General features: G+C 39.1%; 1 protein-coding gene across 1 annotated transcript in view; it reads right to left on the bottom strand.

The window, feature by feature from the left end:
• The window catches only part of COL4A3 (collagen type IV alpha 3 chain), a 55,292-nt gene extending 42,886 nt beyond the window's left edge, over positions 1-12,406 (bottom strand). Inside the window, exons 1-2 of the mRNA XM_036388946.1 lie at positions 12,243-12,406; positions 1,638-1,653 (exon numbers count right to left, since the gene is read on the bottom strand). Coding sequence (XP_036244839.1) covers positions 1,638-1,653; positions 12,243-12,406 — 180 coding nt within the window. The remainder of the gene's footprint in view (positions 1-1,637; positions 1,654-12,242) is intronic.
• Positions 12,407-12,838: the final 432 nt, after the last annotated feature.

The following is a 12,838-nucleotide window of genomic DNA, read 5'->3' as shown; positions in this document are numbered from 1 at the left end:
ATTACATATATTTGTCTCTCTCAAGACAGAATGTAATCCAATAATACTTTGACACATATAAAATAAGAATTGCATTATAAAGAGTGTGTGAGATCTATATAAGAAATCGGCATAGCTTATTATAAAAAAGTTTATTTCTATTTTATGTTCTGTAGCAGCATCCCAAGGTAGGAGGATGACTGCTATCCCAGGATGAGCCGCTGGGGGGGGTTCGGCGCCAGCTCCCAGGAAAACCCAACTCCACCTGCCTGCCCGTGCCAAGAGCCACGCGGTGCTGCTGAATCCAGAGCTCTCCTGACAGCTTCACTGCCCTCTCTACAGAAAAGGCAATTTTAGCTACACTTTCTTCTTAGCAGATCGACAAGATTTGAAGATTTTCAGGTTGGAGAATTCTAAACACTGAATAATGACCAAAACATGTTGATTAATGCAATTATCCTGATTTTCTGCATGTAAAACTTCATCAGTCTAAACAATTATTTACTCTTAGCCACAAATTGTTCAGTTATTTTCCATGGAACTGATAAAGACAAGTTGTGGGTGTCCATTTTATTAATATTTCTCTTTTAGTGGGCAGCTTATTTTTTTCTAGGTTTTCAACTGGTTTCAATTTCACTGTTTAGGACAAAGTCAGGTTAGACCAACTAGTAATATGAAAAATAAACAGGGAGATTTTACTAAAAATATTAGTATTCTCCTTTCCCACTTATTAATATATATTTTAATAATGAGCATATTTACTTCCAGATAAATTTTCTCCAACTTCATAAAAGGCAGATGGGACGAATCAGTGGGACTAACCATAGTCCTAGATCTTTATAGATGTCTGAAATCTGTTGATAAGGTTAAGTATGGCAACTTCTGTGTTCATGGCTCACCTAATTTGCAACCATGACTTCTTCAATAATGCCCCTTTCATTTGTGAATCAGTTGTTCTTCCAACTGCGAGCAGGAGTTCCAAAGAATTTTTGGCATTTGTGTAATTTAGGTTTTTCTAAAAGCCACTCAGAGCCTCTGCCAAGCTGCTATTGGCAACAGGCAGAGCCGTGGATCTGTTACTGCTGATGGATTTGCTGCTCCTTCAGTGTTGGCAAGGTGTTTGTGATTAGGACCCAGAAACTCATGCCCTGCTTGATATACAAGAAGTTTATCTGTTCGATGCCAGTATGTGCAGCTTTCCTTCAGGAACTGGCAAAGGGGGGTGGGCAGGGTCCAGAGATGGAAAGAGGGAAGCACTGAGCATGAGACTCCTGATGGCGTTATGAAATTTATAACAGGAGAGCAGCTGCCAAGGTAATGGCATTTGTTAGGGGTTAGTGAAAGAGACCTGGTGTTTTTGGGCAGTTGTTCTGCTGGTGTCCAAACATCATACAGTGCTGTAAACATAATAATGCAGAAAAAAATTCAGTTGAAAAGGCTTGGTTGAACAGTTTCCCCAAAGTTAACAGAACTTTGTAAGGTAATCATTCTCTGTAGACTCTACTGGCAAAATACCATCATGCACTAAATTCACTCACTGTATCAACTGAAGTAATGTACCAACAATTTCCGAGTATTTAAGGTAATATTCAAAAAGGAAAATATATCTGTTCTTACCTTACTACCTTTTGTGCTATCACAAAAGCAGGGACTTTTACCTTTGCATACACAGTTCTGAAAAACAAAAATACAAACGTTATAATACAATTCTTTTTCTCATTGAGTTGTTTGGAGAGAGGCAAGTAAGATCTCAGTGGTTTTAGTAAGTAATTATTTCACAAATAATAAAACTTGTAAAAAAATGTTTGTGAAGAGGCAATTCACAACAGTGGCAAAGAGCTCATTATTCTTCTGTATTGTCTGTTGAGACAAATAAGAGCATTAGTGAGATCTTGCAGACAGAATTCACTACCCCCTACAATTTCTCACATTACAACAGTCACAGTGTTTCAAATTTGTAACTTTTATGTTTCTTTTATGATGGAGGAATAATGCTGCAAGTAGTTGCTGCTCTGTATGGACTTGACAATTCCTTACAGTTGCTGCTTGTCTTTTAGGTGGTCGAACTTAGGGAAGATGATGCCATCCATCAATTTAAAAACAGCTACAGGGAGCAGTCCTCCAGTGAACAGATACTTAAACATTAATTTACAAAATAAGCAGAAATTAAAATCAGTTGTCTATTGAAAGGCAAATCCTCAAGAAATTATTGTGTCTGCCTCTGATTTATAGACAGATGAATAGGTGGCTACTTGATATTTCAAGCTAGATTTCTAAAGAATTGCAAACATTAAACAGTTAATTCTTTGTCATACTTAAAGAAGACTCACTCTTACTGTGATCTGACAGCTAGAATTCAAGTGGTACTGCATCAGAAATTTGGAAAACAAAGGTATCACGTGAAACAGAAACCATCTAACTATGCTACCTTTACTATTATATTAATCAATATGATTATATCACCAGGAATACAAGAATAAGAACTAGTGCAGAATCAACAACAAACAGTATCCTGATTTCTTCTTGGTGAGATCAGTCAGTCTGGCACTGGATAATCTAAATTCATCAAGTCAGTTATATGACAGATATTTTAAGACTTTAAGCATCAATACAAGAGAATAAAGTGATGTATATCTCAAAATAAATTTGGGTTCGTTTATAATAGAACTGATTTTCTTGTTCCTTATTCAATGACAGTACCTTGCATACCAAACCATTCTCTTCAAAAGTGATTATTGGTAGAGGTCTGCTAAGCAATACAAAAAGGGCAGTTGCTCAAGGTAAGATGTATACACAGATATGTACTATTATAATTCTATAGACCTTCATGGAGTTGTACCTTATTCCTGCCTGTGAAAGCAAAGTAGAAGCAGATCTTTCCAACATCTGTATGCAAAGCACAGTTTTCAGGACATGTAGAGAAATCCAAAAATGAAGCTACTCTCCCATAAGAGGTATAATCTGCAGAAGATTTGACGTGTACAGATACAGAACAAACCCTTTTATCTTATAATCAAAGATGATCCAATGTGAAGAGAAATGCATGAACATGTAGAAAATTATGACACTATACAATTAATCTAAGTTAATAAACTATTGAAAGAAAGAGAGCCTTTGCTCTTCAAGAAGTCAGAATGCTTAGAGTATGTTTAATTTGCCATTAGGAAGCTTTCAGATCTATTTAGGTCTTTTTGTGTACACATATCACTCTAAACTAAACTGAAAAGACCAATGATTTAACATTACACAGTCAGTTAGCTGGATAATACTAAATGTTTTGGCATATGATTTTTTATGTAAGATTAGATTACGCCTTCTGTACAGGAGCTTTGAACCAAAAAATCATTGCTCACTTATACTGCAGGATGCTTTCACATCCTTCCAAGATGCCTGCAGCTTCTTTATCAAAGGATCATACAAACCCAATATGATGTTTCCAGGTTATAAAATAAGGAAACTGAATATTAGGTATTAACAGTTTATTGAAAATTCTCACAATAACGTCTATATAAATAAGTGTATTAACCAAAGCCACAGGTTTACTGCATATTTTTTGGTTTTGTGATTTTCATTATAATAATTTACATTTCTTTCAAATATTTAGATGAAGAATATTTTTGATCTAAAATCTAGGTCAAAGGATACAGCCAGATCATTATATGAATATCAAATCAATTCACCAATGAACCAAAATTAAAACCCCACAGCACTTGGAGTAATTTACAGAGGAGCTCTTCTCCAAAGTGTTTTTAGTGATAGTTACAGTGTTATATTAAACAGATACATGATTCCAGTGGTACACGCTGAGGCACATTTACTGCACTGGTTAATGTTTGGTTCAGTGGGTGCATCCTTATCCATAACACTGAATTGCCCTTCCTACACTATGGGGTTGGATTCTATGGGGCTCTGACCTCTTCCTGTTCCTGATTCAGAGAGTAACTTAACCAACTGCTTCGAAAGTATTCCAGTCCTCTCCTTCACATAATTCCTCAAAGAAGTGACACAGAAAGAAGAAAGAAATAACATATTACAGATTATAGTGTCACCCATGCAAAGGTTAATGTAGATTGAGCATGGCTCTGCTACTCCAGCCACTGCAGTGGTGGCAACTTAATTTGGAGAGAATCTTACACAGTTCTCAGCACCTTGCCAGTAGCACTGGTTACTTGCAGAATGTCAGAGAGTGTATTTAGAGATGTTATCAAACATGAATATGCCAAAGGATGTGACAAAGTCTTAATGTAAGGAGAAGAGCAAGCAATGCCAGTCTTCCTATTCTGTCCCTAGCACAGGCTCTGAGTGCTGCCACTCACACTGGTGGGGCAGCACAGTCCTACCAGGAATGGTTTAAAGGCAGGAAGGTGGAGTACAGAGGAACAGAGCCAAAGTGAGGATGGTCCCATATTTCTCCACTGATCTATTTTTTGATGATATATACAATGACAGAACTGACAGAGTCTTTGTTTTTCCAGATCCAGAGAAGATCAGGGTAGCTCAGCTACAATTTCAAAATACATATTTGTATTAAAAATACTGCATCTAGGACAGAGAGGCAGCAAAATGTGTTGCTGCAGGAAACAAGCACCATATCCTTTAAGTATATTTCAGACCAAGAGAACACAGGATATTGAGATGAAAGCTGAGATGAAATTAATTTTAATGTGTAGGAATATAGTAAAGTGGCTGAAGTGGGGCTTAAGTTTGCACTTTTGGCCTGACTGGTCTTTAATTTCATGGGTGAACTCCACTGATGCCTGAAGTAAATCCTGGTTAACATAAATGAAAGATGACTGTGCAACATGAGGTATTTTAAAATGAATTAAAAGGAGTGCAGGGGATAGCCATTAATTACTGTGGACAGTAAAAATAGCCCAGGTGTCTCTCAAGTGGGTGATGAAGCTGTTGCTTTCCTTCACTGGTTGTTCTAACTGCTGATCAGACTTATTTTTAAAAGTGCATAACTAATTTTTCATTTAAACTTGATACTTATTAGCATCTCACCTACTCTGCCATTAGGTCTTTATCTCCTGACTTAAGGAATCATTGAATTAGAACTCTATCACTATGTGGAACAAGACTTACTGGAAAATATCTATTTTTCTGTGATGCCACTCTTTTATACTTTTCCATCTTTCTGCTCATTAATGATATCCTGAGCAGCCTGAAAATATGCACATCATCACAGTAGTCCTAAGTGGAAGCTAATTTCAAGTTTTCTGTAATTTCTCTTAAATGCCAATACTTATTAAAAATTATGTATCAGTGAGACAGCTCCTTTAAGTCTTGATGGTGAATTTTCAAGAGCTGCTGACACATGGAGATTTTTGAATTCTTCCTGGGCTGTCTCAGTGCAGAGCAATCACTTTACACATCCCAGCTGCGTCTATAAATCACAACTGAGCACATAGAATAAGCCTGCTCCAACAGTTGATGTTAATATAGTGCTTAAAACGTCAAAAGGCCCATTTCAGTCATTCTCTACTACCTGTTTTCTATTGCAGCTAATAAAGGTGGGAATAATACATTGTGATTAGAAGAAGTGGAAAGTTTTGCTCTGCCATTAATTCACACTGCAGATTTGTGTTGGAGTAGGTATGCTGCACATATGTTAAATGTCGTACTTTCCGAAGAACATGATGGTGGTAGCTAGAGTTTCTAGCTTGGATACAGTTACAGTTTTGAAAATTTATCCTAACCTGCACAAGAGGATCTGAGGGCAAAGCTTTACAGAAAAAAAACTTTTTTCCCACTGTGAGAAAAGCTGTATAAAGAAAATCTTTTTCTTCTGATGCACCTGTATTAAGACACTTATCTAGATTAGCGCAGTCAGGAATTCTAGCTAGACAAGGTGGATACGTGACCATGGCAGCATATTCCTCATGTTGCACAACTGCAAATCACCATGGAGCATGCAAGGTCCTGGAGAATGAGGTCCCCTCACTCCAAAACATTGCTGTCAAAACAAAATACCAGTCTCACAATTAGAATCTGTATACTAAAAGTTTTTCATGCATTCTAAGCATCAAACATGAATTCATTAAAATTATCAAAGACCACGAAGAACTTTGTGTTTTTTTAGTGATTGCTGGACCAGTACAACAAAACCAAATTATTAAGCCTTCAATAAGTATAGACAACGTAGAGCAGAAATAGGAGATGATGAGATGAAGGAAAATATGTCAGTTCCCAAACCCTGAAACATTGTGTAGTCATTTGTGAACTGGAAGGCAGCCAGACATTCCTACCTTAGAAGACTCCTGTTAACAGCCATGTATGCTATCACAATTCACAGCATTTTGCTTACCAGTTGAATACCTAGCACAGGATGAAAATTATTTCATTTGGACTTTCCATTATAAAGAAATACACCTGTAACTTAACTAATAGCACCCAACACAGAGAGCCTGGATCTAAAAGACACAGCAGGAGACAACTGCTCTGCTGCAGGCAGTGCAGCTGTTGAATAAGCTCCAATAAGCACCTGTAATGGGAACCCTGCTCAGGGAATAGCTATTGAATCAAAATGCCTTGTTGGTGACACAGGCCTTGTATTACTGGTTATGAGCTGCTTTCAGTGTGAGGTGCAGGAGAGAAGTCCTAAACATTTGTGGTCATAGGAAAACATAACACTTCACAGAAGCAGGACTTTGTGTTTAATTTACAGATACACGAGTCATGGTCACATGATGTCAACATACATTTTTATCTGAACTTGGTAAGAATCTCCTTACTTTAAATCCTTAATTTTAAACTGGTATGAGCTCTTTTAGGAGAGATTTGCTCATTCACATAATATAAAGATATATTTATAATGGTGTTTCAAACCAACTAAGCTAAATGACATGTAGAGAGAAATGGAAGAACCTCTGTATGTGAACATTTAAACAACTTTCTATTATGCCAAGGGGAACAGGTGTATGAGCCCCTTTTTTCACTTCAGAGATTGAAAGCACTTTGAAAAAAATCTCTTACTTTTGATAGCAAAACCCTGTTGGTTAAGAACTTTGCATAACAAGAGTTTTGTAGTGTTAGACAAATCTCTCATAAGTATCCACACTCACCACAATAAAAAAACAGTAACATAAACCTTAGGTTAAACAGTATAAGTCAGATGAAAACAAAATTTTCAGTGAATTTCTAATATCTCTTGCTTCTTTTTTTTTTTTTGTTGATATACTTACTGTACAGCCTATCTTTTTTTTTTTTTCTGTGAATAAGCCTGTTTGTACAAAAGTTCCAAGAAACCACTGTAACATAGTTGTTACTACAGGAAAACACACCACTGTGTCATTGGGAGTGTGTTCCACATGCAACTCCCATGGTGCCAACCATACTCTTCTTCAAGCAGATACAGCACAATTAATTCTACTGAGCTTCTCCCTTCTCTCCAGCTCATTATCAGTGAGGAAGTGTGAGAAGAGTAGGGCTTAGCAATCTTCACTTTGCCCATGTCTTCATCATTGCCTTAGGATAAAACAGATAAAAAGTTTTAATGCAGAACAAACCAAACACACTGAGTTTTCACAAACTCAAATGATTTGTGAGCTCTGTAGCAATGGCCACTAAGGCCTATTTTGTAGACATTGCATAAAATTAGTCAGTATCTATACAAGTAGAGCTGGTATGTTGTGTGCAGTTCTGAAAAGCTCTATGTGGAGGCTCTCAAATCTCCTGTTTTGGAGAGGGTGTGTGTGTGTGTAAATTACTTTTGGTCTATAAAGAGAAGATACAGAATTTCTCTCTCTTTAGACAAAGAGAATGATGCTTTTCCTTCTAAACCATGGAATATATTTACATTTATGTTTATAATGACCAATACCTTACTCTACAAATCATCTCACTAGGGTTGAAGTTGCTGTGATAAGGACTACCAGAACCAAACTGTTCCTGATATATTCAGATGTGTAAAATCTACAAAGATGGAGCTAAAAACTCCATCTGTGGGGTTGGTTTCTTCTCCTGAACTTGAAGAGGACATGGGGACAACAGAAATAAATATTTTCTTTTCCCCAAGGAAAAAAAGACTAAGCAATTCAGGCCACACAATTTTGTTTTGTGTAGCAAACTCTTAAGGGTGTTTAATCAGCTTATTCATCCGTGTTCTTCCTTCCTAACAATCACCTTAAAAGAGCAATCTAATAACAAAGAATACACACCATTTAACTAGTGAATTTTTGCTTACCTACCAAATATCGTTATCATTAATTTACACATTTTGTATTTCTTCCCAGCTGTTGAGTGTGGGAATGATATTCACTAAAATTTTCATCTCCTCAGGCCTGTATATTTGTATATTCATAAAATTCCTGGTGTGCATCTTCTGTTTAGTGATGCAAGTAGCAATGAAAGCAACAGTAGCTTGTTCAGAGAAGGCTTATTGCACATGCTTTGGTTTTTCCTTATTTGAAAGGCTCTGTGATTTCACAGATTAAAAAAAATTAAAGGTCACTTATTCCTGCAGCTTCCTCCAAAACAGCCTGTGGAAAAATGCAGCACAAAGCCCTAGCTAAAATGGCTTCACTAAGCCAGGCAAAATGGAAAACCTGTAAACCTGTGAGACTTGTACCCAAAATGGGTAAGACAAATAATGAAAATGGAACTAAAAATATATTAGGTGTGACAAAATGGAGCTTTTTCAGTGTGACTGTGAGAGACTGAGGCTGCAAACAGTTGAAAAAAAAGTCTTTTTTTGGATTTCACCTTCCTCCTAGGCTCCTGTAATCCATGCCAACATACTTCTAGTGTTACTTTGTTAGGCAGTAAGGTGAGAATGTGACAGTAAAACAGATGACCGGACATCCCATACTAGTCACACTTAATAGCAAAGTATTTTGTTTCAAAGATCTGTTATGTCAAGTCAGCTCTAGGTATTGCAGAAGAGACTGCTAGCACAGATCATAAATAAAATGGTTCTATCTCTATGAAATGCAAGGCAGTGAAGAAAGAACCTGCCTACTCTAAGAATTTTAATGGAATTATTCAGCCAGCAAAATAACTTGAATTATAGACTTTTGCTTAAATGTGGATTTGTCTTGTAGGTTTTCTAGAAAAGGCATCAAGTGTCAACAGTTCAATTTTTACAGGTGTTTACTAAGGGCATCTAAGCAGGTTCATCTTTCAGTTGTAAGATGCAGCACACACACAGGAACACTTCACATTTCTTGGCCATCAGAGCAACATGCTGCAAAGGAGCAGAAATCCATCCATTTTGATGCACAAACACTAGGGTAACTCTGCTAATCTATGCTGCCTCTCTTGGCCTGGTAGAAAAAGCCTTGCTCTGCAGTGCTGTGACACTGGGCTGTTTCTCTGTGGAGGTGATGGCTGAATTACAAAAAAAGTAGAGGCAACCAGGAGCAGAAAAGTCTAGCAGAAGTTGGACCCAATTCTCAGACTAACACCCTCCTTGACTTTGGAGCTGGGATCACATTAACCAAATCAAAGAGGGCACTTCACAAAGGACTTGTTTTTCTAACATGCTCTGTGAACTCTCTTGTATATTCAGGTGCACATTTCCCTTCTCAGCTGCTTGTGCAACAAAGAACCTGGGTGCTTCCAAAGGCTATCAGACAAGGAACATTCTCACCAGGACACTTGGTGCCTCCAACACTTTGATTCCTGGTCAAAAAAAGCCTGCATGCCATTCCCACCAGCCTTGGAGATGGCCATGGGCTGAAGTAGAACATCATTTTTCCCTTCCAGAGCCATGTATTAAGATCTACTTGTGACAGCAATATAGATTACATATAATTAGGGAAAAAAATACTGCTATTAGGAAGCAAAGAAGATTCATTTTAAGTACTTGCATGCAAATTATAACATTTGTAAGAAATTAAATTAGTTGTGAAATATGAACACTTGCATTAGTCACAGACAATATGCGTGAGGAAGAGGATGCAAAACAGATCTTCACAAGTCTTACAGTCACCAAGGTTGTTATGTCCCCTCCTTTGCCACCAGCACATGACAAAAAAAATGAAATGTCATGATGGAGGCAAGAACATAACAAGGTGCACCTAATTTAATCCTGTGAGCTAACAAACATTGCAACAGTATTTACAATACAAATGAAAAAGTGGTAGTAAGATGAGGTGCAGCTAACTTGCAAGCAAGTAATCTTGCTGAAATAGAAACTCTCTCTATCTTGTTCTGAAAAAATACTAACATGATGGCATCATAGAAATGATCAATGCCACAATATCGATTGAGTAATAATAAACTTGACCAAGGTATTTTTGCTATTAGGAAAAACTGAAACAACGTGTCATTTGAAACATCAAGATTTCAGGGAATATTTTAGCTTAGTACTTAATTTGAAGATATAAGAGAAGTACATAAATTATATCAAAAGACAGGACACTCTGAAGGGAATTAATTGAATTGTACATTTACACCAAGACACTATCACTTCCAGGTGCTGTTAGACAAAATGAAGCAATGAAAAAGCAAATCCATTTTTTTCTGAAAGAAAAAAAGATGAAGAATAGGAAGAATCTTGTACCCTGTGAAAACATATTGATGATGATGATTCTAAAATATATAAATAAACAGCAGAAAAATCCAAATAATTATAACACCACTCTTTGAAGTCAAGGAAGAAGAAAGAAGCTGATCAAAGAAGCTGAAAGGCCTTTGACATGGGAAGATGCTACTTCTGCTGAGTTTTCAGAAGATGTGATTAGAGCATGCCAGTGGCCAAGAATGCAGACAATAATACTCCCTAGCAGGTGCCAGAAAGTTCAGCCTCCTAAGGGCAGAGAAGTCTGGACTCTGTGAAAAGCAGCAAAACTAAAATTTGCTGTATAAACAGCAGCAGTCACAAATGACTCATTTTCTTTCCTGTCTTCAGGAATAAACTACACCTAAAATTTTCTATGTTGAAACATTTTTAAATTGATGCAATCAGCAGAAGTATTGCTTGCTGGTCAAACATCAATTTATTTTCATATGAAAGTGTAGCATGATTTTAGAACATTAACTATACTAACTAACTATTTCTTTGCAACGAACAGTTTATCCAAGATGCAATGATTTATTCATCAATTACCTCATGTCAATTACAGTAGCCACTAATATTTAATTAGGAGTTTGGATAAAACTACCAGAAGAGAGGCTTAGAAAAAGTGTGTGTGTGTTGTGGGAGAGGGGGGGCATTCCTGGAACACAGCCTGTGCTTGCTAAAAGCCATCCAGAAGCCCACATGATGAGATCCACCTCTTCAGAGCAACAAAGGCAATGGATGGCAGGTATCAGCAGAGGAAGAGGAGAAAGGAACAAAAACCAGCAAACTGGGCAGAAGAGAGAGACAGGTCTTGAGTTGCTAATTTTCCACATCTTCCACATCCAGATCTGGATGGAGCCTGAAACAACTCTGCAGAAAACATACTTTTCAAATAGATCTGTTAACTCTGTTCTACATAAGAACTAAGAGGTATTTTAATGCCATTACAAATAAAACAATTAAATCTTTGTTAAATGACTGAACTTGACTGCCAGTGGAGTTAGAGTGCCATGAAAAAACCCAACATATTGGATGAGGAGCTTATGCTGTTTCCAGACACTCTACCCAGAATGGGTGAGTGAAAAACCTGCAGGAGTTTAGAAGAAACATTATTACTAATTAGACTACTTCAGATAATTGTAGTAGAATGTGGCTCTGCTTTAGCAACAGCAAAGTACAAGATCACATTTCTTCCTTCTAAAGGTGAACTTCAAAATATTTTGAGAGGCAGTAAAGATTTCCATGTACGGTGTTAGAGCTTTAGTCATACCTACTCATACAAGAAAAAATTAAGATTGTTGACTATTACGGGAGAAAGAACCTGAAATTTAATAAAACTGTCACTTTCGCGTGCTTTAGGTTTATCAGAAATTTTAAAACTGTCAGTTTCATGTGTTTGATGTCTGCTAGAAATTCACCGAAACCGGCAGTTTTCTATTTGGTAACTGCCAGAAGTATTGAGAACTACACCGAGCCGTGTCCCCTCACAGCTGCCTGCTCTTCTCCCAGCCGGAATGTACAATCCAAATTTATAACCAGACACTGGAGAAAGGCACAGAAAAGACTACAATATGATCTAGGAGAATTTACTGACCAAACGGTGATGGACACTTGTCATTAAGCGTGAAAGACAAGTCTGTCAAATGATTTTGTCATGAAGGAGGCACAGGTGGTCCAGACAGTAAATGCCGATCCGGGGGTGTTTGCCTCGGGGCCATCCTCTCCCTCGGGGCTCCGTCCTGGCCGCCCACTCCCTCACGGGATCCCTCGTGCCCGCAGCCGGGCCTCCGCAGCCGCTTCCCGGGCTGGGGACGGGACGGAGCCCCCATCCCACCCCGTTCGTCCCCTCAGCTGGAAGGGCGGGAGCTCCTGAGGCCAGCGGGGACGCGGTGCCCCGTGCACGGCCTTCTCTCCCGTCCTCATCCCCGCCCGGCAGAGGTGTCCTGGTAGCGGTGCCCCGCAGCTGGGCGAGATGCGCCTCACCTCACTTCACCTCGCCTCCTCTCGCCCTGCGCGGCCGTGCATACGCGGTACATCATTTAAAACACCCGCATTCACCTTTCTTTCCCCACCAGCGGCCAACGCTGCGCGGTGGCAGCGGGGAGCGCGGGGCCGAGCCCGCTGTGTCCCAGGGCCCGCCGCAGCCTCCGCGGGACCCGGCGCCGCCGCCCCGTCCCGGCGCTCACTCACCTCCGCCGCGGCGCGGCCCGGCCAGAGCAGGACGAGCAGCAGCACCGGCGCCAGGCGGCCGGGGCAGCCCCCGCCGGCCATCCCCCCCTCGGCGCTGCCTGCGCGGCGTCCCGGGGCGCTTCCACTCTGCCCCCTCCTGCCCTCCCGTGGTTTTGGCCGGAGGGT

This window comes from Molothrus ater, chromosome 10 (assembly GCF_012460135.2).
Source record: "Molothrus ater isolate BHLD 08-10-18 breed brown headed cowbird chromosome 10, BPBGC_Mater_1.1, whole genome shotgun sequence".
Lineage (NCBI taxonomy): Eukaryota > Metazoa > Chordata > Aves > Passeriformes > Icteridae > Molothrus > Molothrus ater.
The sequence above is the reverse complement of the archived record's forward strand: the minus strand, read 5'-3'. Positions and strand labels throughout refer to the sequence as shown.